Below are 27,800 nucleotides of genomic sequence, written 5' to 3'. Positions count from 1 at the left end.
GTCTGCCCCCTGGTGGTCAGTGTGCATCATGGCGACCGGTCCTTCCACCGTTTGGTCGACTTGATTATTAGGCTTTTATTATATAGGATAGATTTCACAGAGGAAGGGGAGGGAAAGAGAGAATCATTGATACGCTGCCTCCTGCACACCCCACACATGCAATCCAGGCATGTGTCTTGATTGGGAATCAAACCTTGAACTCCTATATCATAGGTCAGTGCTCAACCACTGAGCCACACCTGCCGGGCTCTTACACTTTTTTCTGATTCTTGGCTGTGCTCCAGATAAGAGGCCCTCCGTCCCTGTCTCACTTCCATAGACACTTAGGACGAGCTCCCTTCAGTTGCTGATCCACTTCCAAGGGAAGAACTGGGATTAGGTGCACTTCTCAGCTTGTTGGCCGTAACCTTACTCCCTTTTGGCCTCCCCAGTAATGCACTGGAATTCAAGTGAGGGTGAGGTTATGTTCAAATTTAAGTTTCAGAAAATTAGGTTTTCTTTCCTAGTGGTATTTTAGGCTATGACGTGCAGTCTAAGTCGAGAAGCAGTTGTGTACGGAGGGAAGCTGCCCAGGAGCTGATACCAAAAGTGAAATATCCACTTACAACATGAATGAAAAAAATTAAAACTTAAAGGATGAGAATATCCACAGGTGTCACTGTTTCAGTGTTCTAATCTTTTATCGGAGTTCTAGAACAGACCCATTAATTTCCTAACTCAACCTTGTAACATCTGTCGGAAATATCACTCTCTGTTTGTGGACTCAGAAGCAGCTGTAGACTTTCCCTCTGAAGGGAGCTCTTTAGAAACTTACAATCAGGGCAGTTTATGGTATGAGGAAGGGATCAAGTTTTGTTTGTTTTCTTTCCCTATGGGGTTCCTGTTAACCCACAATTTATTGAAAAGACTGGAAAGAATTTTATTTTATTTTTAAAAATATATATTTTATTGATATTTTATAGAGAGGAAGAGAGAGGGATAGAGAGTTAGAAACATTGATGAGAGAGAATCATCCATCAGCTGCCTCCTGCATATCCTGGGGATGTGCCCGCAACCAAGGTACATGCCCTTCACTGGAATCGAACCTGGGACCTTTCAGTCAGCAGGCCGACGCTCTATCCACTGAGCCAAACCGGTTTCGGCTGGAAAGAATTTTAGAATCAGCTTGTCAGCTTCCCCCTATCCACACATATTTGTAATAAAAACCGGCCAATATTTTGATTTGGATCACATTAAATCTATCAATTTAGGGAATTTTTCTTTCTTAACAGTATTGAGTCATTCAACCCAAGACCTGGTATAGCCCTCTGTTTAGTTAGGTCGTCTTTACTTTATCTTAGTGGTAAGAGGCCTCGATTATCTTTTAGTAAATGTACTCCTGTGTTTATGCCAATCAAAAATGGATTTTTTTCTTCTTCTCAAGTTTATCCTTGTAATTAAAAATAAATTTATCATTTCATAGACAGGAGAATAGTTATTTACCAATATGTGTCAGTGTTCACGTAGGAGCTAATTTAGTCATAAGCAGCACAGATCTCCTGTGAGCATTATTTGTTCAGTAATCGTTCACATGAGTCATTTTTATCGCAGGAGCTACTTCAGCATTAAATATTGACCTAAGTGTCAATCTTTCATTACACATAAGATGTTTTAAAGTAATACACTGTGACCTAGGATTGGAGCGTGCAAATATTTATATCACATGTCACATTTAATACGTTCTCATTTGAAAACATTTCCATAAACATGGCTTTGATTTTTAAATTGTTATGTGCTGGTACATAGAAATACAGCTGATTTATACCTAGCTTTCCTAGCTTCAGTGGATTCTTTTGTAAGTTAATTTCTATGAAAGGAAAAGAAAAGCCATATGTTAGCTTGTAAATGCTGCCCTCTCGTATTTTTTCTCTTTCTCACTTGGCTTCCACTTATTTCTACTTTGCACCTGTTATTTGGTCTTGAAATATTTCAACTTAATATCTTTGCCAAATAACTAAAATCATAGGCAATTAAAATATACTAAAAATGTTGCTGTCATTTTAATAAAGTGACCGAAAGTTTGGCCTTAGGTTTAAAACAGTTTTCAAACCAAATGTGTCAGTATTAGTTTCAGTATCAGATTGTTGGGCCTTGATATAAATACCGTTCATTCCTCCCGGTATTACCTAAAAGAGCGGTCGGCAAACTCATCGGTCCACAGAGCCAAATATCAACAGAACAACGATTGAAATTTCTTTTGAGAGCCACATTTTTTAAACTTAAACTATATAGGTAGGTATAATACATTGTTATTAACTTAATTAGGGTACTCCTAAGCTGGCCTTTGCTAAAAACTCAAGTGGCCAAAGAGCCACATGTGGCTTAGTTTGCCGACCACTGACCTAAAACTGTAGGACATTATTCTTATCTCTGGAGCAGGTATTTGAAATTTGCTAAGTCTTGGTTGATAAACTGAGAACTATTTTTAACATTTTGTTGTTTTAAAATAAGATTATTTTACATAATTTTTCAATAAGTAAGTCATTGGTTGTTGTTTTTTTAAACTTACCTTCCGTGGCAGATAGTTGGGATAAAGTTTTGGGACACCCCATGTTTTGGGTTAAACATCACAGAAATACCAATTCCTATAATCATCAGACTGCAGAATTTCCCCTTACCACTTCAAACGTCTCGGACACACTCAGCAAAACACCTTTTTCTTTTTTCTGGTCCTTCCTGAACAAAGCCAGAGAGAATAGTTTCCATAAAGAATGAAAATGCCAGAAGAACAGTATTCACTTTCACTGTAGGCGATGCAGGATTTTCCTGAGAGTTACTTTGTAAATAATAGTCCTTGGAACTTACTTAACAACTCGAAACTTGTAACCTGACTTAGGTTAACTTTTAATATGATTTGGTACTTCTTTTCAAGCCATATATATAGTGATCACTAATAATACGTTTAACTTGTAGATTTTTCTGACTTAACTTATTGGATACACTTCCCTTTGAGAGATTTTATAGACTCCAGTAGTATTTAAGGGAGATAAATGATAAGCCGCTCTCTTCGAGTTGCTATTGGGGGATTTTCAAATGAGCTAATAGTCACTCTTCAGTATAATTTAATCTGTCATTTTTAAAAATATATATATTTTATTGATTTTTTTACAGAGGGGAAGGGAGAGGGATAGAGAGTTATCATAGAAACATTGAGAGAGACACATTGACCAGCTGCCTCTTGCACACCACCTACTGGGGATGTGCCCGCAACTAAGGTGCATGTCCTTGACCGGAATCGAACCTGGGACCTTTCAGTCCACAGGCAACAACGCTCTACCCAGTGAGCCAAGCCAGTTAGGGCTAATCTGTCATTTCTTATGTAATATGAACTTCAAACAAACATGCTATGGAAAGAACAGTAATTCCTGCATGGTTCAAAAAGTAAAATATAAACAGTACATTTATCTCATTTTAAAGAAATGGTATAAAATATAGTTAACACATACGAAACATAACATTTTCAGGGAGCATGTATGTAAAAATAAGTAAGTACATTTTTCTTTTCTTTTTCCTTTCAGATCCACCTGATATTCCTCAGAAGCTGAACTGTGAGACCTATGACTTAAAGGAGATCATCTGTACGTGGGACCCCGGGAGGCCGACAGCCTTGCTGGGCCCTCGAAGTACCAGTTACACTTTGTTTGAAAGGTAAGCGTCCCCGGGAAAAGACGCCAGACTTCAGCACCCAGTCCGTCAGGAGGATGTCACATGATACAGCAAAATGCTCTATCTGTTTTATATTATGAGTAAGATGGAAAACCAGAGACACAGTGTAAAATGGGATGTTCTGCAGCACAGTGCATGCAGGCTGGAATGGTCTCCATTTCCCACACAGCCCGGAAGGGAGAAGCCTCAAACACGAGCAGAGACTGTTTCTCGGTCTCGGGCTTACGGCTGATTATTTTTACTGTATCGTATATACTTTCTTCTCTGAGGATGTAGTATATCTATAATTAGAAATAGAAATACTTTGAAAACATTAATTACTAGAAATTTACCCACTCATTTTTTTTTCCCTGCACCATTTATCTTCTGCCATTTTGATATTTAAAAAAAATACATTTTTTTATTGATTGATTTTAGAGAGTGGGGGGTGGAGAAAGAGAAACAACTGGTTTTATTGTTTTGCTTGTTTATGCATTCATTGGTTGATCTTGTATGTGCCCTGACTGGAGATTGAACCAGCAGCAACCTTGGGGTATCGGGATGATGCTTCAACCAACTGAGCTACCCATTCATGTCTTGATATAATTTTAATGTTTCTTATTCCTCTCTTAATTTTCAGTTTTTCTGGAGAATCTGTTGAATTTAAAAGAGTTGTAGCGCCCATAAATGAAACCTATCAGTTATTCTTTCAAGTGCTTCCAAACCAAGAAATATATAATTTCACTTTGAATGCTCTCAATCCTCTGGGTCAATCAGAATCAACGATTTTCATCAACGTGACTGAGAAAGGTAAGCTGCTACACAAACCAGTGTTTTATAATAACTCTAGAAGAGGCAAAATGTCTTGAGATTAATGAAAAGTTCGTCTAGGAATTACTTTTTACTGATTATTTTCTGTATAATTAGTATTAATCTTGTGAAGGTCATTTTAAAATGTGTAATTTCAAGTTGCACCATTTTATTGAATCCAGGTAAAATTTTGAATGTCATTTCATTTGCATAGAAACTGTCAGTGGCTTTATCTAATAGTTTTTGATTTATTAAAAAAAAAAAAAAGAATTTACCCAATTTTTAAAGAGTTTTTGTTTTGAAATAATGGTAGGTAGTTGCAAAAATATAATAAATTAGAGCCCTGTGACCCCCTTCACCTGGCTTTCCTGGGGGTAACACCTGATGTTACTGTAGTACCATATCCAAACGAGGCAGCTGACCTTGGAACAATACTGCAAACCACACCACCGACTTTGTGCAGGCCCAGTTTTCACCAGTTTTTATATGCATTCCATTGTGTGTGTGTGTGTGTGTGTGTGTGTGTGTGTGTTGTGTACATGTATGTGTATAGGTCCATGTGATCGGATTTATGTTTAGATTCACGGAACCGACACATTCAAGACTGCTGTCACCAAGAAGGCACTTCTCATGCTGTCCCTTTAACACCGCCCCATCCCCCCCCACACACTTCCACAGCCGTGTCCCTGGGGGCCCAGCAGCCCGTCTGTTCTTCATCTCAGTTGTGTTGTCATTTTGAGATTGTTATTATGAGTGGAATCGTGCTGTGTATAACCGGTGGAGGTTGGTGTTTTTTACTAAGGGTAACATTTTGAGATCCATCCAAGGTGTTGTCTGGATCAGTAAGTAGTTCACTCCTTTTCACTGCTGAGGACTTCTTAATTTCTTGCCAGTCCTATGAATCTGTAGCGTAAAATAGAGAGAAAATATGGCCCCGCACTTTGCCTTCATTCCCATGGTCATTCCCTGTGCACCAGCCATGCCGGGCTCTGCAGCACGGAGATGGACAGAGGCGGAGAAGGGCTTAAACCCGGTGCCCTCCGGTACGGCCTGGCCGGGGATGGCAGTGGTCCTGCTGCCTGGTTTGTTACACGTAAATCACCTTCATCAATTATCTCCTCCCATCGTCTTTCTCGTTTCCTTATTCTACCTGAGGACACTGTGGCTGCGTTTTGCCATTTCAGCCTTATTCACTACATGACTCCCCCACCCTCAGACCGGTGTGTGTGTTATCCCCAGCATAGCATGCACGCTGCGCTGCTGTGCCAGGACCCCGACCGGAAATGCCTTCCTGCGTTCGTTTTGCCAGCGTTCGTCTGATTCTTCTTTCCGGGCTCATTCCCAGTCCAGTCTTCACTGTAGGATCCTCCTTACCATGTTTAAGTTTAGACTAGAAGGCCGGTACACAAAATTCGTGCACGGGAAGAGGGTTCCCTCAGCCAGCTTGCACCCTCTGCAATCTGGGACCCCCTCGGGGGATGTCCGACTGCTGGTTTAGGCCTGATCCCTAGGGACTGCCCCAAACCAGCAGTCGGACATCCCTCTCACAATCCGGGACCACTGCCTCCTAACTGGCCCCCTCCACCAGCCTGGTTGCCCCTTACTGTCCCCCCCCCGCCCCCCGCCGCCAGCCTGGTCACCCCTTACTGCCCCCCATGTCGACCTGGTCACCCCTCACTGCCCTCCTCCCCCCGCCGACCTGGTCACCCCCAACTGTCCCCCCATCAGCCTAGTCATTCCTCACTGCCTCCCCCTGCCATCTTAGTTGCCCCCAACTGCCCCTCCTCCAGGGGCCCGGTTGCCCACTCAGCCTGTTTTGGTCACCCAATCGGCTGCGATGGCCACTTAAGCTTTTATATATATAGTAGATTCCTGTGGTGCTTAATATGTGTGCCCTACATTTAGAACTTAGCATCTGTACTCTTGTTCATTTCCCTTCTTTTGGTTTGTCATCCCCCAAGTAAGTCAGGGGTTCCTTGCAGATAGAGACTATTCTCTGACCTCCTTTTAGTATTCCTGACACCATTCAGGTACCTGAGCAAGGTCGGTTCCTAAAAAATGTTGGCATGTGGGCGTATACATTGGGTGCGGGCACATCCCCGGTAGGGGAAGTGCAGGAGGCGGCTGGTCAATGTTTCTCTCTCATCGACGTTTCTGGCTCTCTGTCTCTTTCCCTTCCTCTCTGTAAAAAAATCAATAAAAAATATATTCAAAAAAAAAGGTTGGCACGTTGTCGGCAGTGAAGCGAGGTTTGTGTTATTTCACAAACACTGAGGAGAATATTGTTGTTCGGCACTAACAATCCCTCTCCCGGTCTTCACTTCCCTTGATTCTCATTTGTCATATTAGAAAATTGCTGTTAAAGTAATGAATCTCTAAAAATTGTATTTACAGTTTGCCCCCATACGCCTACTTCAATCAGAGTGAAGGATATTAATTCAACAGCTGTTGCACTTTCCTGGCACTTACCAGGCAGCTTCGCAAAGATTAAGCTGTTATGTCAAGTTGAAATTAACAAAGCTAATTCAGTACGGGAATTGGTGAGTAAGACTCTCCTGCAAACTTCCTTAGAGGTTATGATTGATAAAATACTTAGTCTTCAAAAATAACTAAGTAAACTTACATGCATAAGCTCTGATTACCGATTACAGAGATTTACTAAGAACCGTGGTATTACGGATGCGAGTAATGACAGCATTGTATGGGGCACTTGGAAACAACTATAATACTGGCTGCTATGGAGCATAAGTCTGACTTCTCCTCAGTTGGTTTCCGGGTCCGGTATAGCACCTGGTGTGTAGCTGGTGCTCAACAAATCTGTGAATCAGCGGGTGGCTTCTGCCGTAACCTCAAGCCTCAGATAATGGACTAATTGGCACCGGAGAGAAGATGTGATTTTAAAACCGCTAAGTGCAGCTGCAGGAGCAAGTTATAATTGGTTATTATAAGTCAAAACATGACTTCTTAATACATTTTAAATACTTAGGTTGACTTTTATACGGCACCATCTTGTAATTGGTGGTACGTCCAAAATAAATGATGCCGTACTTAAAAATTCATTTGGAAACTTGCTAATGGTTTGTGCACTGTCTTCAGTCGCACTGCAGGCTGGAACTCTGAGAGCTCCTTTGGAGTGAGTAACCGGGAGATCACGAGGCCTCCCCGGGGGTATGCAAATCCTCAGATTTGTTTTGGAAGGCTTCCTTTTAATTTCATTCCTTTTAAATATTTGTTGAACAGTCTGCGCGTTGAGCAGCAGACTAGAGGTGCTAAGCGCCACATTGGAAAACGGGGCTAGGCGGAAGCCTGCTTCCAAAAAGCTGCAAACGCCACCTAAGCGACACCTGCAACCCTCAAGGTCCCCTTAGGTCGCCTAAGGACAGGGAGGTTTACTGCATCGCCACTAGCCGTCGATCTGCCGAACTTATATGCCCTTCTCTGCGTAACTTAACCGGCCGTTATTCATTAGATTCAATGTTTGGATAAAAGCCACCTCCGTTTTTGTTTATTGCTGTTGCAGAGTTCAATCTCACAGGTTTGGCATTTATCTACGAATTACCATATGATAGGGGATGATCTTAGAGAGGCGAACTCACGTGGCTGTTCGGTCAATTGGTTACACATTTGGGAGGCTTTCTTCTTTCTAAAAAGTATGTGTATATGTGTGTGTGTGTCTGTATTCATACACACGTGATGTGCACATAGTGTTTGTTTTCTAACAGCGGAATGTCACAGTCAAAGGAGTAGACAATTCAAATTACCTCATCGCCGTGGACAAGTTAAGTCCGTACACGGTGTATGCTTTCCAGATTCGTTGTTCTAGTGGAACTTTCTGGAAATGGAGCAAATGGAGCAGTGAAAAACAATATTTAACCACAGAAGCCGGTAAGTGAACACAGTGACTTGTGGTTAATTATTATTGTTATGGATCCTGACACACCACAACTGCCTCTAGAGAAAATGTCACCACGGTGACCGAACACGGGAGAGTGGGTAGATAAATTGCGTACCTACCTGATGCCTGCTGGTAAAACCTCAGGCAGACGTTTTGAATGATGGGCTGCAAGGTTTCCGGATGCCGTGGGCAGTGCTGGGCATGTGCCGTGTGCGAGGACAAGGCCACCCTCACGTCTGTGTCAAGGTGATGGGTACGAGACCACCCTTGGAACCTTGAGGATGTCGTGGCGAGACTTTTCTCACACGCCCTCCTCCTTTTCACGACCCAGATTGCCTTTCTTAGCAAAAACAAGTGTCAGTGGAGGGAATTGGCTGGAATTTTTGTTTCTGGCCTAGGCCTGAGAAATGGCTGGGGCTAAGGTCTCAAACTTTCATTTCCACCGTTAGACCTAGAGCAAAATAGCTGTGCAGTCAGGTAACTGGTTTTCTGACTACAATCCCCAAAGACAGAGTAAGACTCAACCCCTGAACCCCAGCTCTAAAACAGAAAGCAGAAGTAGGTGTGGTTTTCAGGAATCGTTCCTCAAAAGACAGCACAGTCTTTTATTTGCATTATGTGACAGAGGAGATAGTAAAACTCCTCCTCCCAAGTGGAACACACAGGACGACAAAAAGTGACGGTGGTTCATCGGATGCCGTGTCTCCCCATGAAGACTGAGAGAGGAGAGGGGCTTTGCAGTGCGTGTCAGAGTGACTTGGATCGTGAGAAACGAGTCCTGTGCATGAGTCCAGAGAATCATTGCTCTGGGCTCAGTTACCCACAGCTCTGTGCTTAAAGCAGCAAACATGTCCTGTCTCTCAGCGAGTGCCCCGCTCAGAGGCTCAGGAGCAGCTTAGCCGAGAATCTCTCCTGAGACCGCGCACCGTGTGTGTGGGGGGTGGCCTCGGGCTTGATTGGGGCCGGAGGGTCTGCTTCCAGGCGGTTCTCTCCCAGGGCCGCAGGCAGGAGCCTCTGTGCCCCCCACGGGGCTGCTGGTGTCCTCAGAGAGTGGCAGCCGCTGCCCTGGACATAGCGATCCCAGAGAGAACAGGGCCGCCTCCACAGCCTCCTCCTGGCCTGGCCTCAGAAGGGACAGACCCTCACGTCTGCCCGTCCCTGCTGGTCACACAAGCCAGCCCTGATAAGGTGCGGGAGGGACCCACAGGGGCAGGAACCGGACCCACGGGTGCTTCGACTTCGGTTGATGAGCCTTGGTTGCAGGCGAAAGGGAAGGAGCCTTTTGATTATGCTTCATTGAGGTGAAGCCGTTCATCGCATGACAACTACCACGTGTCAGGAATCGCTCTGGTCTCCAGGGGCAGAGCAGCAGTAGACCAGCAGTCTCTGCCATGGAATGCAGAGGCTGGAGGATTTGAAATCATTGTTATTATTATGTGTCCGTCTGCCGGGTGGTAGTGAGTGCCACAGAGAAAAAGGAAACCTAGGAAGGGGGCGGGGAGTGCAGACGGGGTGGGGGGTGGGGGGTTTTTGCAATCTTGGACCTGGGAACAGGGCAGCCCTGGGTGAGGGAGGTTTCTCCCTCAGCTGGGGGGTTTCTCAGGAGAAGGGGTTCGGGCAGAGGAAGGGAGGGCGAGAAAGTCAGGGGGGCAGCCCAGGCAGGCAGCCTCCGCAGGTCTGAGGAGCAGCCAGGAAGCCAGGGTGTGGGCACTCACAGCCTCGAGGGGGGGTGTTACCATGCTAAGGGCCAGTGTTTTGCAGGCTTTGAGAGCATTTCTTTCCTCGTTTTCTAAGTGGAAGCCACTGAGGAGTGCTCCCCATTCTTTTCTTTTTTTTTTTTTTTTTATTAAGTTATTACATGCCTATCCTCATCCCCCCATGAGCTCCCATTCCCCCCCACCCACCCCACTCATGGCCTCACCCCCTTGTTGTCTGTGTCCATTGGTTAGGCTTATATGCATGCACATAAGTCCTTTGGTTGATCTCTCCCTCTTAACCCCACCCTCCCCTACCTTCCCTCTGAGGTTTGATGGTCTGATCGATGCTTCTCTGTCCCTGGATCTGTTTTTGTTCATCAGTTTGTGGTGTTCGTTGTATTCCATACATGAGTGAGATGGTGTGATATTTCTCTTTCTCCAACTGGCTCATCTCTTACTGAGAATTCCAGAAGCCTAGAAACAAATTGCAGGCACCACCATCTCAGTCATGGACATCGACTGACGGAGTAGATCCTCACGTACTAACTTTTCCTTCTCTTTCCTAGTTCCTTCCAAGGGACCGGACACTTGGAGAGAGTGGCGCTCCGACGGGAAGAATTTAATAATATATTGGAAGGTAACTGTCTCATGTTTCCCTGAATATTTATGTGACTTGGTTATGGTTAACCGCCTGACTTACAGGGTCCTGGGGCATCGGGGAGCCAGGATTCCTCAGACCTGCAGAACTGCTGAGAACGTACCCGGGCTCCTGGCCTCCCGACTCCTCCTTGCTGCTGCACCCTGCCTCTTCAGTGAGGGTCTCAGATGGCAGTGTTCTGTGCTGTGACTTTACGAGGCCCGCAAAAGGCCTGCGGGTTTCGTGGGTCCAGTCCCTCTCACGTTAGTCAGAAACAAAGCCAGACGCAACGAGGTAGAGCCCTAACTATTTGTGTTGCCTCTTCTTTTCTTTGGTGAGTAGGAAATGAACATTTAAAACAGATGTTATATGTAATTTCCCTTAAATAAATCATAGTAATGACTAGTTTTGTAAAATTAGTTTTGTAAAATTTTAGATAAAATACGAATTGCATTATATTTTAGTGTTTTTCCCTTCTGGTGGAATGAACATTTCTGTTGCTATAGTTTTTATCTGATTTATGAACATTAAAAACACAGTTGTTTTCTACATCAGGTTTCATAATCGGATTCCTTTCAGTAGTGAATTTTGTTCCCTATGGGAAGGAAAAAGATTATTTTTGCAAAACTCTGACATCACTGTGGCTTTGAAGGGTGAGGCCTGAGCGTAGAAGTGCCATTGCTCGGTGGTCGCCTGGATGGGACTCGCATCCCCGTAGCCACCGAGGCGGCCTGTCAGGCCTCACAGGAATGGTATGATTGCCCCAGTTCCTCCCATGTGGGGGAAGTTCGGATATTGTTCAAACCAGATGACTGTTTAACCGAGGATTAACAGTGCTGAAGTGATTCAGACTAACTGCAGCCATGAGGTTAATTGTTCTGCCATATTTGGGTAGACATTACGTTGTTTGGGACATGTTGAGGTTTGTAAACATGTGTCACTGGGATGTCCAAGGCGAGCCCAGTGGGTGGTGCTTTGAAGTAAGGCTCTGAGCTCAAGGAGAGATGGGAGCTGGAGACAGTCTTGTGGCATGCGGGGCGGGAGGTGGGGGGCAGGGGGCAGAAAAATAACACAGTAGTTAATGAAGAACAGTACAAGAATTGAACTCCGTTGCCCAACCCCGTATAAGTGGAATCCCTGGTGGGGTATGCAGGTGGGAAGGGGTGGGGTAGGACCCGGGGAGGTGGCAGCGTATATAGCATGTACCCCTCTTAAAATGAGAAAACAATGCATGTGGTAAAAAGCTGTGATGCCATACTTGTTAATGTTTTGCTTTTATATAGAGCAGTGCTTCTTGGAACTTTATGGTTAGCTTCTGAGAAATGTGAGGTTAAATAGTTTTTGTTTTTTTTTTTTAAATATCTACACTAATAAAAGAGAAAGGTGCAAATTGACCATACCTTCGCAATGCCCACCAGCCAATCAGGAGTGAGTGTGCAAATTAACCCAACAAAGATAGGTTAATTTGCATATGCACTCACTGAGCTGCGGGGAGAGGTCTGCACCACTCCAGCTGCTCCCAGCCTCTGTGCAGTGTGGGAAGGCGGAAAGGCGGCTTTGGCCAGAGCGAAGGCAATGCAGGCAGCCAGGGGAAGGAAGACCCTTTCTTGCACGAAGACTCGTGCATTGGGCCTCCAGTATTTTTATTGATTTCAGAGAGGAAGGGAGAAGGAGAGAGAAACATCAGTGATGAGAATCATCGATCGGCTGCCTCTTGCATGCCCCCCATTGGGGGTTGAGCCTGCAGCCCAGACATGTGTCCTGACCAGGAATTGACCTGCTGCTTCATAGGGTCCACACTCAAACCCTGGCCGGGCTAAATATTGTTTTTTGTGTACTCAGTTCTTACAGTTTTGTGTGCTCGTACTGCTCACAGTACTCATCATTCTCCTTCAGTCTCACCTTCCTGGTTTGCCCAGGCCTTCGGGGATTTTATGCCATTTGTGACAGCATCCTCTTTTCTCACGTCATCTTGCCGTGAGAGTGTAGTGTTCAGGTTGGGCTCGACGGTCAGTTTTGCAGGGCTTTGTCATAAATTACTTTCTGTTTTTTTCATAGCCCTTACCCATGAATGAAGCCAACGGGAAAATACTCTTCTATAACGTATCCTGTTCATCAGAGGAGAAAACACAGTCCCTGTCTGAGATCCCTGACCCTCAGCACAAGGCAGAAATCCAGCTGGACAAGCATGACTACATCATCAGTGTGGTGGCCAAAAACTCCGTGGGCTCCTCGCCGCCTTCCAGGATAGCCAGCATGGAGATTCCCAACGGTGAGTGCGGAGGGGGCGTGGGGTGGAGTTTTTCGAAGAGGTGGCTTGCTCTCGTCCTGCTGCTGGTATACAAGGAGGGACAGACGGGAATACTGCCCACTGAGACCCCTGTCGTGAGTCTCACCTGGATGCTCTGTGGACGGACAGAGAACCCCGGTGCCTGTGACTCGAACGCAGCATGTTGGAGGGTGACAGCCGTGAGTGTTACTCTTAGGAAGAACGCTGTAACAGTTTATTCAGACGCCGTTGTTATCTACCTCCCCAGCACCACGGGAGTTGATTCTTATGTCAGCTAGGCAATTTCCTGCCAGGCAGGAAAAGATAATCAGTGTAAATGCGTTTTTATTGTTTTTAGAGAGAGAGGAAGGGAGAGGGAGAGATGGAACCATCGATGAGAAACATCAGTCGGCTGCCTCCTGCTCACCCCCGACTGGGGACTGTGCCTGAAACCCGGGCATGTGCCGCGGCTGGGAGTCGAACCTTCTTGGCGCATGGGCCAAAGCTCAACCTCTGAGCAACACCAGCCAAGCAAAAGATATTCAGTTTTTAAATGGCAGCTTTGTTGATAAGACATTCTTTTAATAGAAATCCCTTATTGATAAGTTCTTCTTAGAGTCTAAATCAGACCTTCAGTATAAACTTCCGAAGAAAAGTTGGTGTAATTTTTAAATTGCTTAATGCCTTCCTTTAAGTTTTATGGGTTAGCAGAGAGTGGGCCATTCCTTCTCAGACACCTCGACAGTTCCTGAGTGGGGAGTTCACATACCATGTCACCTCTGCTTGGGATCAGCCCCTCTTCTGGGTTACCCCACCCCTGCTGTTCAGCCCCAACATGGGGCATCTTTCTCTGACCACCCACTCCTCAAGGAAGACACACTGGTCCAGGCAGGGCCCTCTAAGTATCTTTTCCATTCTGCCTGCAGGCAGTCTTATCACTTGTTACCGAACTGGGTTCTGTGTTAGAGTGGATCGCCAGGGAATCAGAAGGAGGGAGAGGGGAGCAAAGCACGTTTCAGAAATACAAAATATCCACAGGCACCAGTGTCGGTGCACACCTGGCTGTCCTCACCTGCCTGTGCCCCAGAGAGAAAGCGGGCGGGAGGGAGGGAGGGAAGGAGGGAGAGAGAGAGAGTGTCTCACAGCAGCTGACCCTCTGCTCTGGCTCCTGACCTCCAGAAACAGCCTTTGTCCCAGAGGGTCCTCACGCTGCAGGTCCTGGCCCCACGACCTTGCCACCTGGTCCTACTGCCTTTTCATTCCTCCGTTTCAGCTGCTGAGTTCACCTGCATGCACAGGGGATTGCCGTAGTCGCAGCAGAACTAGCAGAGCCCACTCGCACACGCACTGCAGGCTCACCTAGCTGGAGCCCTAGGCTAGCAGCTCCCTGCAGTGGCAATGGGTCTTCTAGCTTGTGCCCGTCTTCCTGAGGTCCGCCTTACGTCCTTACCCGTAACGCCAGCAAAAGCCCTCCTTTCTCGTTGAAGATGACCTCAGAGTAGAGCAGACCATCGGAACGGGCAACGGGGTCCTCCTCACGTGGAGCTACGACCCCAACATGACCTGCGACTACGTCATCAAGTGGTGCAACGCGTCCCAGCCGCAGCCCTGCCTCATGGACTGGAAGAAGGTCCGCGCCCACAGCACCGAGGCCCTCATCCAGTCGGGTGCGTGCTCCGAGGGCTCCCCGGGGGCAGGGTTGGGGAGCAGCTGGCGGGGCGACGGGGGCGGTGCAGGGACCAGACTCCCTCCCTGCTGGGCAGGCGTGGGCCGGTCAGCTTTTCCGGAAGGTGCTCTGGGGCATGTGTGTGTGAGAGGTTCCAGATCCCCCGATCTAGGAATTACGTGTCTAGGAGTTTATTCTAAAAGACAGAGCAGCTCAGATGCACAGCTGAGCATGCTCACCACGGCGCTCTCGATCATCGTCAGCTTGAACACAGCGAGTAGGGGAAGGAGCCAGTCCTGGCACTTGTATGAAGCAGCCCTGAAGCGTGTGTGGAAGGTTTACAACGTGGGAGATGCTCACAGAGGAGGCTACAGAAATACCGTATGAGGAGTGGGGCCGCATGCAATGTTACTGCCTGGGTTTGCCCAGGGCCCCGGTACCAGGGTCAGGGAGATGCTGAGCACCAAGGCCCTGCACCCACATGACCGCTTTGCCTGACGTCCATCAAGGGCACTGGGTGTGGCAGCGGGCACAGCGGGTGGGGCCAGCTCCCTGATGGCTAACTGCCCCGAGCCCCTGGTGAGCTGCCCTTGAGGCCCTGCGGCCTGGATTAGCCCCGGGGGCACTTGGGAACCTGCAGGCTGTGCCATCCTTGCCCTTGGGAATGAGTGCCCTCGTTCCACCCGCACTGTCCTTCCGAGCAGCTGGCCAGTGCTGTGTCTCTGCCCTCGGGGCCTGAGCCGTTCTTCCCCCAGGGCTGGCCCTCCCCTGCTCGTGTGGTTCCAGAGCAGGCAGTGCTGGCTCTTTGCCCTCGTTCCCTCTGTCCCTGTCAGATGGTGGGGCTGAGACTCCTTTGTTAGAGGACCCGTGTGGGGTCTGATCATGTTCCGGGTCTGCTTGGAAGGCAGCCAAGCTGCTTCCGGTGCAGAATTGGCCGGGGCAATTATTATCCTTCCTCCCTGCACCTTCTTGCACCTCCCAGCGTGCTGACTGCACCTACCCCTTTCCGTGGCCTCCCCTTGCATTTCCCCCACTGGCAGTTCTGAGGTGTGCGCCCCTCCATCGTCCTCCCTGGGCCTGGAGGGTTCCCGGGAGGGGTTGGGAGGAGGCGGGTGGGCCTGGAGGGTTCCCGGGAGGGGTTGGGAGGAGGCGGGGGGGGGGGGGTGATTAATATGGAGAGGCACCGACTTAGATGCTGTATCTGGACGGAAAGTTGAAGCTGATGCCTGCCACGAGGAAGAGGAGCCAAGGCCCTCCTGGGTGGAGAGAAGTTAGGTCACTTGCCCAAGGTCACCCAACTCGGATTCAGTCTGCCGTTGCCTGGTTTTAAGGAACAAAAATCAAAGCCTTGGTCACCATTTCTCCCCGTAAATGTGGTTTTGTTTTATCTTGTCATTTCCACTCTGAACATTTCCCGTTTTGAAAATAGGGACGTATAACTTTTGTAAACGTGCTTTGGCCGTCTCAGAGGGAGCTGCTCTAGGCTGGCGAGTAACACAGGCACTCACAGCCGCTGTGTCCTCCTGCAGATCAGTTCCGCCCCGGCGTGCGGTACCACTTCTTCCTGTACGGCTGCCGGGACCGCGGCTACCAGCTGCTGCGCTCCGTGGTCGGATACGTGGAGGAACTGGGTGAGTTACGTGGGGAGGTTTTCCTAGAGGTCAAGGTCACGGGAATTGGCAGCAGTTGGATTCTAAACCTAGATTAAATGGGGATGTTGAGTTCAGGAAGGGAAAAATGATGTGTGTGACACATTTAAAATTATTTATGGCTACTTATTCTTACTTCATTTAATGTTTGTATTTCACAGATTTATTGTCATTGAAAAATAATCTTATTTCAGAAATACTTCATTGATAGTTCACACAAATTTGAACAGCTGTTAACTAATGCCAGACCATCAATAAAGAGGGGGAAATGCAAATGGAATCCACTTGAGTAGCCACTTAGAGATTTTATGTAGATTGCTGCCCTACATAGCAAGTTCTGCCTTTGCATGTTTGGTTGCTAGCTTCACAGCCAAAGTGTGTGTAGTAATATCTGTACGTCTGTGATTACATAGGAGTTAAGCTTTGCATTTGAAGTGTAGCTCTTTTTTAAGAAATATATTTTTATTGATTTCAGAGAGGAAGAGAGAGGGAGAGAGAAACATCAGTGGTGAGAGAGAACCAGTGATCAGCTGCCTCCTGCACGCCCCTTACTGGGGATTGAACCCACAACCCAGGCATGTGCTTTTGACGGGATTCGAACCCAGGACCCTCAGTACACAGGCCGACGCTCTACCCACTGAGCCAAACTGGCTAGGGCTAGCTTAGCTCTTTTGGAGGCTAGAAACTCATTAACCGTTGATGTGTTACTCTGCGTCGGTGAACTTTCCCTCAGCTGTTGACCGTTTCCCTTTTCCAGCTCCAACCGTTGCACCGAATTTCACCGTGGAGGACACGTCCGCAGACTCCATCCTCGTGAAGTGGGAAGACATACCCGTGGAGGAGCTCAGAGGCTTCCTGAGAGGCTATGTGTTCTACTTTGAAAAGGGAGAGAGAGACACCTCGAAGATGCGAGGTCTGGAATCAGGTAAGTGAGTCACCCAGGTGGCAGCAATGCTTCCCAGAGGCTCTTCGTTCACCACAAATGGAGGAGGAAGGAAGTGCTGCTCCTTGCTTTCATGCTGGTTTCCAAAACTCCGAAAAACAGGAAGTGAAAATGCAGTCATGTTATGAATAGGAGGATTTTACGGTCGGAGGTACATGTCTTTCAGAAATTATTCAAGGTATTTATTCAGAAGCCTTGGAATCTAAGACCCATCTCTTACTAGTCTGGCTTGACCCATACCATAGCATCTTATGAAGGTTACTTAAACACACACACACACACACACACACACACAAAATAGTCTTCCTGAACTTATAATAATGGAGGAGGAAGACTCAGGAACCCAACCAATAGCTTCGGAGCCTCCTTTGTTTTCTGACAAAAGCATCCTCACAGTTACGGCCACAAAGAAATGAGAAACTTCATGGCCTCGACCGGGGACAAGTGTACCCATTAGATCCTTGGTTGGCAGACTGCAGCTCTCGATCCACATGCAGCTCTTTGGCCCCTTGAGTGTGGCTCTTTCACAAAATACCACGGCCTGGGGGAGTCTATTTTGAAGAAGTGACGTTAGAAGAAGTTTAAGTTTAAAAACTTGGCTCTCAAATTTCAATCGTTGTGCTGTGGATCTTTGGCTCTGCCGGCCACTGCATTAGATCTTAAAAATACAGCCAACCCCTGACACCTGTAAGTGCGTGCCCTAAGAGTTCAGAGAACTCGGAGCGCCCAGGTTTGCAGCTATAGAAATGTGGATGGAGGCTCCTGGCTTTTCCCTACGTTGCGTTTCTGTGGGAGCCAGATGCTCCTTATCCGCAGCCGCATTGCCCAAGCGTGTCATCTGTCAGTCGGAGGGCGTTCATTTCCCTGGCGACCTCTCCCCGGAAAGAAGCCACTCTGGTTACTCCGTGCCGGTCTCACAGGTAGAGAAGGGCATCTGCGTGGAGACACTGACGAGTCCCTCCCCCAGAGCAGCTGCGTTAACTGCGCCTCCCAGTCACCGAGCCTGCATTTCCTGAGCCTTCCGAGTGGCCTCTGAGGGAGGGAATCCCTAATTACCAAGTTCCACGGACATCAGAGTCTGCTGTAACTGTCCTCAGATGCTCAGACGTTTTTCACTGGAGCCAGTTAAGATTCTAGCCGCTAGACTTCCAGTGCGACCTGGTGGATTGGTCAGTAAAATTAGAGTGAGTCAGGAAAAACACACAACAACAACGCATAAATCCACAGAGACCAAGAGAACTAGAGGGGTGGGTGTGCGCCAGGAAAGAGGATTTGGACATTAGGGGGCTGTTGGGAGGGAGTGGTGGGATCCAGGGGGCAGTCAGCGTCACTGAGAGATCACTGGATTCATCCGGAGGGACCAGCATCAGAGCGAATGTCAGGATGGATCTGGGCTGGACGCCGGGGGCAACATGTGTGAGAACTTCCCAGGCCTCGCCATCAAGGCCCGATACTCTGTTTCCTGGCTGGAGACGCTCAGGTCCAGGGCTTTAAATAAAAGATCCAGCTCACGTGGCTGCTCGGCGGCAGAGACGGAGCGTGGCCGTGGCTCTGGCCGGCTCCCCGGTCCCGGGCCTGCAGATGGGCAGCCACTGGACGCCCCTCCCAGGGACGCGGGTGTGACAGCCATGGTGACCACGCGTTTAAAATGCACAGAGATGATCTGGTCCTCTTCACCTTAAAAACAGGTCGCTCCGACGTGAAAGTGAAGAACATCACTGACCTCTCCCAGAAGACACTGCGCATTGCCGACCTCCAGGGCAAGACCAGCTACCACCTGGTCCTGCGGGCCTACACTGGCGGCGGCCTGGGCCCCGAGAAGGGCATGTTCGTGGTGACCAAGGAGAACTGTGAGTTTCAGGGGCCGCGGAGCTGCTTCCCACACCCCGGGGCACGGTGTCTCTAGCGACCTGCGTTTAGGTGGGGTCCCCTTTCCTAAGGGCCCCGTCTGATCGCATTTTTCCAGCGGGTACACGGCAGGGGGAAAGGGCCCTGAGAGGACTTTGCGTTTATTCTCGTGAGTTTCTTTGGAGATCACACACTCGCTTACGTGAACATGACTGCGAGCTTGTGGTTCTCAGCTGGGGGCATTGTGCCTCCTTGGGGACAGCCGACAGTGTCTGCTGGCGCTTCGGAGAGCTATGGGTGAGACTCTAAAGTTGCTGCTAAACTTCCTGCATGTACGCAGCTGCCTCCCCCCGACACCCACACCCCCCCACCCCCCACACACACACACACTCAGTGAAGGATACGGGCCCGCAGTGCCAATAGGGCCGGATTGAGAAACCCTGCTCAGAAGCGCTGAAGTGGGAGGGTAGGAACTGTTGACGCACCCGAAGGTTATACTTGAACAGCTCCAGTGTTCCTGGAGCAGGCGGGACTTTTTTCTCCTTCGCTACCCACTTATCTGTGTTCTGATGTGAATGTATCCTGTACTCCATCCCGCAAGTGGGGCTTTTCACATGGGCAACATTCTCTTTCCAGCCGTGGGGTTAATCATCGCCATCCTCATCCCCGTGGCCGTGGCGGTCCTTGTGGGGCTGGTGACCAGCGTCCTCTGTTACCGGAAGCGAGAATGGTAATGGTACCTGCGTTTGCTTTTGCTCTTCTGCTTAGTTTATGTTTAACAAAGAAGTACATTTTTTTTTTTTCCGGTTGAAGCCAGTTAGTAAAAAGAAATACTTGTTTTAGTCAGGGTTAATGTTGGATCCAAGGTTGGGCAAGCGTTTGGCATATTATTTAAAGGTTTAAAGATTAATAAAGGAAAAGTACCAATGTTTCCCCTGCTGTACTTCCTAATAACTTAAAGGAATAGTATTTGTACTCAAAAGAAATCTTTGCACGCTTAAATATAACAGTAGCTTTATGCAAGATTAAATGTAGTTTAATGATCGAGCTCTCACTTGTCTAGTGATGTGTTTAGAAAATGGGGTCATTTATTCGCTTAGTCAACAGACATGGATGCCCCTCCCCCGTGAGGATGGAAATGGTGGTAAACTAAGTAAATGGACAGACTTAGAGCTTAGGGGGCGCTGGGCATTAAACCCATAACCACCCAGCAGATTGATGCCCACAGAGGGCGGGTACGGCAGGGTGGTGGGTGCTCTGGGAACAGCAGGAGGACCCGGCACTGCGGGTGGTTGCCAAGGCGACCTATGGGGTTCCATCTGGCAGAGTCCCAAAGGATGCTCCTGGCAGAGAAGATGGCTTCTCTGAGCACCCGGGAATTAGAAAGATGTTGGCCATCTGGAGAAAGTGAGAAGAACTATGTGTCTGGGTCAGTGATCGGCAAACTCATTAGTTAACAGAGCCAAATATCAACAGGACAACGATTGACATTTCTTTTGAGAGCCAAAGTTTTTAAACTTCTTCTAACGCCACTTCTTCAAAATAGACTCGCCCAGGCCATGGTAGTTTGTGGAAGAGCCACACTCAAGGGGCCAAAGAGCCGCATGTGGCTCGCGAGCCGCGGTTTGCCGAACACTGGTCTGGGTGAATGGCCATAGGTGAAGTGAGGCGAGCGAGACAGAGCTCCTGTTGGTCAGCTGGCAAGGTCCGCCGTGCGCTGGGCTAGGACCAACAGTGGTGTTTGTGCACCCACCATCCTCCCTGGCCTTGGAAATACCCCCGTTTGTGACAAAAGCAAGAGCGCATTCTAGCAATCCTGGCTTATAAATCAAAATAGTAATGATGGAAAGCTTAGAATGTCCTGCCCTACCTTGGTAATAACCACATTCTCATGACCAAAAATCACTTCATAAAACTGATTTCAGTATTAAAAAAAAAAAAAAAAAAAAAAAAAAAAAAAAAGCTGAAGCAAGGAAAGAGTTTGACTTTGATGCTAGAGCATTTCAGATTTGCATTCACAGTTTTTTCCTGCAGGAATGTTGAAGGATAAATAAAGCCCCTGTGAGTGGCTGTCAGGGGGCATGGCACTGTGTCTTTCTTTGGTCCGGGTTTAGTTTTTGCTCAAGACGAACAGCCTCTCTCTCTCCAAGTCCAGAGCCTTCTCACTCTCCATTTTGCAGGCCGAACGCTTAGGAGCAGGAGAGGCAGCTGGGTTACGTGAGCAAGGCCTGCACTTTGCTTCTAGCCTGCGGGCACAGACCCGTTTTAATTCTGTGCTTTCCGTCTTCATCAGCGACATGAGCGATTGTGGTTCTGGAAATAAAAGTGGGTGTTTATGTATTAAACGTGGAGTCTCTAAGTGCGTCGTATGGGAAGTTCTAGTGATCACATTAAAAACGATCCCACTTTTTAAAAAAGTATATTTTTTTATTAATTTCAAGAGGAAGGGAGAGAGAGAGAGAGAAATATCATTGATGAGAGACAACCATTGATCAGCTGGGTGCCTCCTGTGCCCACAACCCAGGCATGTTCCCTTGACCCGAATCGAACCCAGGACCCTCCAGTCCACAGGTCTACGCTCTATCCACTGAGCCAAACCAGCCAGGGCTGATCCCACATTTTTATCTCATGTCCATTGCACTATTCTTGTGAAATGTCAGAGTAATCCTCATGATGTATTAACTATTGGTGGTCTAATGACTAACCTTATAATTATTAAATGTACTTAATTATTCTTTATTTAAAGGATAAAAGAAACCTTCTACCCTGATATTCCTAATCCTGAAAACTGTAAAGCGTTACAGTTCCAGAAGGCCGTCTGTGAGGTAATCCTGTGTTTTGTTTTGTTTTTTACATTTGTCTTTGAAGTACTGGCATTTGGCATTTTTTTAGTCTTTTGGGGAAAATTTTAACATGCAAGTGTCATCCTAAGTCAAAGAGATGGGAAAAACAGAGGGCTCTACCATCTGCTGAATTTCTACAATTACTCCTTTTAGATCATGGGTGTCATGCTCTTTTCCCACCGCTGTTAGTCGCAGGGATAATACTGCTCTGGAGGGACAAAGTTAGCTTTGCTCCCGTAGGCACTACAGAACGCAGGCATGGATGTTTCCAAGCAGAGGCGAGAAAATCCATGTGATAACGTGGCTTTCCGTGGGAGCGTTGGTGCTAGCCTTAACCTCTGCCTTCACATTGATTTCCAGGGAAGCAGTGCCCTGAAGACCCTGGAGATGAACCCCTGTACCCCGAACAGCGTCGAGGTCCTGGAAACGCGAACCGCGGTCCCTAAGATAGAGGACACGGAAATCACTTCCCCCGTGGCCGAGCGGGCCCCGGACGGCTCCGAGGCGGAGCCCGAAAACCCCGTGGCCGTGTCCTACTGTCCCCCCGTCATCGAGGAGGAGCTAGCGAACCCGGGGGCGGAGGAGGCCGCGGGCACCGCCCAGGTCGTGTACATCGACGTGCAGTCCATGTACCAGCCGCAGGCCCAGCCCGAGGCGGAGCCGGACGCGGAGCCGGGCGCGGGCGGCGGCTACAAGCCCCAGATGCACCTGCCGGTGACCCCCGCCGCCGGGGACGCGGCGGCCGCCGACGGGGATGCAGAGGGCGCCGCGGGCTACCGGCCTCAGGCCAGCGGGAACGCCTGGACCCTGGTGTCCCCGGACTCGCCGCGGTCCACGGACAGCGGCAGCGACGCCGTGTCCTTCGGGAGCCCGTGCTCCATCAACTCCCGGCAGTTCCTGATCCCCCCGAAGGACGAGGACTCCCCGCCGTCCAGCGGCGGAGGCTGGTCCTTCACAAACTTCTTCCAGAGCAAACCGAACGACTAGCGTGCCCCGCCCGCCCGCCATCTCAGTAAGCTCCCGCGGCCGGGCACCCACCGGGGGGGGGGCCTGTGCCGTGGTGTCAGCGAGGCGGGCGCCGCCACGCGTGTCACACGGCAGCGGCCGCTGCTTTCCGTGTGGTCTACACACCATGGCGGAGACTCGGCCCACACAGCTCGGGGTCTGGAGCTGTTTGTGATTTGAGCCAAAGAGTCCGCCCTTTGTCTCCCCTCCAGAAGTATTTCAAGCCGAACGCTGCCCAGCCCACACGTGCAAAACGGATCCCCCGGCCACCGGCCCCTGCTCTGTCGTCCATGGTTTTCTCATAGGGACCCTTGACAGAATCGCAGGCAGGTTTGCCGGCCAGGGGAACGTCAGAGCCACCGAGGGCGTGGGTCTGCCTGCCCTGGACTCCATCCTGGATGAACACCAAGCACAGATCTGAAAACCTTCAACCCTTCTCCTCCCCTCTCCACGGCGCTGACAAGTCCATGTCTTTGTTGAATGCGGCGACGGCGAGGGAGCGTTTCGTTTGGCCCGCGTGCTGGTCGCTGTGCCTGCTGTCTAAGGGGTGTCCATCACACAGTTTTCTCAGGGGTACACACTCGGAACAGGAGCACGACACTAAGCAGTCCGAGTCAGACTCGTCTGTCCCGCCTCTGGGGGGGATTCTCAGTCTTCTCCGTTACTTTCCTAACTTTTCCGCTAGCTTCCCATGTTGCTCTTGATTGCCTGGTGTTTAAAAACGTAAGTTCCTAAGACCAGAGATCTAGGTGGTGGTGGTGGTGGTGGTGGTGGTGGTTTTAATTGGGTTACTTGTTGTTCCACAGTGTCAGCTGCACACATACATGAGCGAGTTCAACATCACCCCTAACCATACGATGCCGGGGGCTTCCCGTTTGAGATGGCTACCCCGTGGGGTCTAATGGCATCCGCTCTCGGCGGTGGTGACGGCTTTGGCTTCTCTGGGTCACCAGGCAGCAGCCGGGACACCTTGTGGCCGATGTTCCTTCTGATCGCGCCTCTTGGCTGCTCCTCTCCCTTATGGGATCATCCGTCCAGACTGTTCGATCCAGTCCTCTGTTTCTAAAACGATAAACTGAAAAGATCACGCTTCTTCCAGGGACAGTTACTCAAGGGCTCTTTAAGGTGAAACGTCACAAGGTCCACGTGAGTGGACGGGCACCCCTGTGTTACCGCTGCCCAGAGCCAGGGGTCCCCCGGCAGCCTCTGCCCGCCCTCGGGGTCCACAGGTGGTGTCTGGATTGGACTTGGTTCTCAGAAAAGCAGATGAAAAACTACAAAGTGGATCTTGTTCTGTTCCTGCCCTCAGGTGGTCTATGTGTTTTATCTTTTGATACTTAAAAGAGTACTTAAAATTTTGAAATATCTTAAGTCAAGATATGCCTTTTTGTTTTGTTTTTTGTGTTTTTTTTTTTTTTTCTCATCAGAGGTTCTGTGATGTATCTGTACATAATGGATCAGTTTGGGATTTTTCTAGCTCATAATGTATCTTTATAAAAACCATGTGGTGGCAAAAAGCCACGGGGTGACTAAGGGCAAGATCTGTGCAGGTGCTCCGTGTGTGAATCCTGATGTTAACACCTGGCATTCCGCTGAGTCCCCGGGCATCCGCGATATGTGGACGTGTGGAACGAAACAGAATTCTGTACATACACTAGGATATTTAAACTATGCAATAGTTCATAGAGGTTTTCATCCATGAGACAGGTATCACATGACAGCATCCCCAACAGAGTTTGCTCGGTCAGCCTCCTGCCCTTAGTGTTCACCCGAGACACTCAGATCTGGGACTCCCCTTTCTCCCTCCCCCAATGCCACTGTCCCCAACAGGATCCTGCCTCATCCCCCAAGAAACCCAGAGGCCCTTCCCTTTATCTCTGTAAGTGGGATCAGTGTTGTCTAAGGCGGGATTTTATTGCTCTAGACCAGTGGTCGGCAAACCGAGGCTCTCAAGCCACATGCGGCTCTTTGGTTCCTTGAGTGTGGCTCTTCCATAAAATACCATGGCCTGGGTGAGTCTGTTTTAAAGAAGTGGCATTAGAAAAAGTTTAAGTTTAAAAAATTTGGCTCTCAAAAGAAATTTCCATCATTGTACTGTTATTTGGCTCTGTTTGCGGACCACTGCTCTAGACTTACTGAACTGTGATCCTGGGAAAGATCAGAGCTGTGTGAGCGCTCTCACCAATACCAATGTGTTTCACCGTGACCATCTGGACCCAGTGCCGTTCTAACGAACGATCCGTCCGTCTGCTCAGGGTGATGAGCCCTGTGGCTCCCGCATCCTTTCCCTCTGTCCACGAGCTGTGACCCACTGTGTTGTTGAAGAATGCTGCCTACAGAACACACGTTCACATCTCTCCCAGCCGAGTTCAAGTCCAGCTTCCCTCATGGGGAAGGGAGACCCTGGTGGTCACAGGGATGGGATTTCTCTTGCGAGTGACCCCCTTAGGGAAACACTACTCATATAAAAACACTCTTAGGAGACTTTGCTAGGCTTTTAACATTAGGTGGACTTTGCGTTTAAGATGATGTATCGCATGGAGTAGATCCATGTATAACTGAAGTCTTAAGTGTGTCGAGCCTGCCTGGAGGAGCCTGGCTTTGAGACTGGTACTGAGAACCTGGATCGTTGAGTTGAGTGTGTGCTCGGGTGACAGAGGAGCTGTGTGCCTGCAGCTTAGACCAGAAGCAGCCGTTCATGTAAAAGTTCAAGGGCCGAAGTGTCAGCCTCACTCTCCATACCAGCATTGATCTCCTGGCTCATGGATCGGAAGATTTCACGGAAAACATGTAGTCCTAAATTTTTGCTGTGGCAAAAAGCCCCACTCGTAAAACTTCATGCAACTTGTATTCTTGCAGACAATTAGGCCTATCATTTCTTAGTTTGTTTTCCTACACCCATATTAAAGAACATTACTGTCCTTTCTGCTTTTGAGTCATTAGAGAACAGTTCAGTAACGGAGACGAAGAATATTTTCTTCCAAAAAGAATTTGAAATAAGTTTAATGGAATTTTGAAATTGAAGTACTTCCCTACCATGTTATGCAGAAAATGCCATCAGAATTTTCTACTGCTCAGGCACACGATCTGAGAAGATGTTTTGCTTGTTTGTTTAAAGTAATTTTTGCTGTTTTCTGTTAAAATCTATGTCTTTTATGAAATCTTTCATCCTGCAAGTGTAAAATCAGGCATCTCATGAGTAACATGTGGGCGCATTAGCTAACTTCAAATGCGAGGCCCATCGTGAAGGTTTAGTGAATGATTTCTCGTTGACTGAGTCCCACCCCAGACTGGGCCGTTTCCAGAGTTCTCCTGAAGGGCACTGTTGTATCAAGCTGTAACATGTAGATCCAGTGCTTTAGAAGTGGCTTTGGGAAAGACTCGGGCAAATGTGTTACCAGAGAGCGCATTTCCCCTTCATTTTCCGTGTCCCCAGTCCTTTGTCCGTGGTGGGTATTCGACTTGGGTCGTGTTTGTACCCACCAGCATGTGTTCCATTGAACCAACAATGCATTGATGTGCAGCTTCATGGGTGAAGTGAGCGCTCGTTCTCTTGATAAACTATTTCTCTGCAGCGTTTATTTTAAACCATTATTTTCTGCTGAAATGAAAGTTTCATGGTACCAGGCCCATCTTTTTTAAGAACATTTTCACTCGAGGATTTGTGTCCAGCCTTACTGGAAATGCATCGTTGAGGAATGACCTTCGAATGTCATTGGAAAGTACTTGGTTTGGTGTTGGTCTGTTTCTATCTTTGTGGGTTATGTGCCCAGGGGATGATCAGTGCCAGTGTAAGGATTAAGAACAATCCACGTATCAGGCTTGATGGTGTGTGGTAAGATTTAGGGGGTGTGGTTTGATTGAGAAGACATCCAAATCCACTGAATGATGATACTGAGTTAGGACAGGATTCTATTCTTTTTAACCTTAAGTAGTGCTTGTTTCTCCCTGTTATGAAGAATGTTAATACCTTGGATTATAAGTGTCCTGGTTATACAGAGTATGCCTATGCAAGACAAATTCTAACTGTGCAACACTTTAATGAAAATTAAAAGTAGTGTTTTAAGAAGGAAATCTGAATGTTTTTATGTGCAAGTGCCTACCTGAAGAACCATAGAAACAAAAAAGTTTAAAAACTCTTAAGTAACTATAACTCATGGAATATTAACCAATTACAAAGCAGTCATAACTTACATTACATTTTGGTTCCTACTGTATAACTCAATACCATAAAAACTAAGATATGTGAATGGGGAAATTAATAATTGATAGGGGAATTGATTTTATTACATTTGTATGTTTATCTCCTAAGATTGCCTTTGCAGTAGCCAATCACAGCTTTTAAAAATAAAAAATAACAACATAGACCTTATCTGCTGCAATTCAGCAAAAAAAATACTTTGTACACCCGATTGAATTGCTCACTTAAAATTGTTGCATTCCTTATATACATTTTTCCCCCTTATGTTATTTCCATCACCATTTCTCCTCCATATACTCTCTTTGACCTCCATTATATACAAATTTAAAATGTATTTCTCTGTATAATTACTCTATCTTAAATGGTTAACTTTCAGTTTATGAATTAATTATTTTTCCTAAGCATTCCAAGTGTGTATTATAAAAAAAGAAAAAAACAAAAGATTTCTGTGTGGTAATACAATATTTTGCGAAAATGTGAACAAGTTAGTGTTTAGGTTGACATTAGTATTGTGACATTTTCAACTGATTATAGAAAACAATACTGAATAATGATTTCCATAGTTTTTTTTAAATAGTCTACCCCCAGTTTAATTCCAAATACTCTTCTCCATTACTTATGATATGTCCTCCTATTTGGGTGGGTTTTTTCCC

General features: G+C 47.7%; 1 protein-coding gene across 2 annotated transcripts in view; it reads left to right on the top strand.

The window, feature by feature from the left end:
- The window catches only part of LIFR (LIF receptor subunit alpha), a 59,960-nt gene extending 35,503 nt beyond the window's left edge, over positions 1-24,457 (top strand). The window contains exons 8-20 of one of the 2 annotated variants that reach the window (XM_036410451.2): positions 3,558-3,687; positions 4,325-4,494; positions 6,889-7,034; positions 8,217-8,379; positions 10,653-10,723; positions 12,782-12,995; positions 14,480-14,659; positions 16,188-16,289; positions 17,065-17,232; positions 18,939-19,100; positions 19,735-19,828; positions 21,845-21,923; positions 22,302-24,457. In XM_036410451.2, the coding sequence (XP_036266344.1) occupies positions 3,558-3,687; positions 4,325-4,494; positions 6,889-7,034; positions 8,217-8,379; positions 10,653-10,723; positions 12,782-12,995; positions 14,480-14,659; positions 16,188-16,289; positions 17,065-17,232; positions 18,939-19,100; positions 19,735-19,828; positions 21,845-21,923; positions 22,302-22,928 (2,306 nt within the window). In that variant the 3' untranslated portion in view covers positions 22,929-24,457. Of the gene's footprint in view, positions 1-3,557; positions 3,688-4,324; positions 4,495-6,888; positions 7,035-8,216; positions 8,380-10,652; positions 10,724-12,781; positions 12,996-14,479; positions 14,660-16,187; positions 16,290-17,064; positions 17,233-18,935; positions 19,101-19,734; positions 19,829-21,844; positions 21,924-22,301 lie in introns of both variants that reach the window. The other variant, XM_045571842.1, reaches the window with a different exon arrangement.
- The last annotated feature ends 3,343 nt before the right edge of the window (positions 24,458-27,800 follow it).

The sequence above is a fragment of the Pipistrellus kuhlii genome, unplaced genomic scaffold (genome assembly GCF_014108245.1).
Source record: "Pipistrellus kuhlii isolate mPipKuh1 unplaced genomic scaffold, mPipKuh1.p scaffold_m20_p_4, whole genome shotgun sequence".
Lineage (NCBI taxonomy): Eukaryota > Metazoa > Chordata > Mammalia > Chiroptera > Vespertilionidae > Pipistrellus > Pipistrellus kuhlii.
This window is presented reverse-complemented; position numbering and strand designations above follow the sequence as displayed.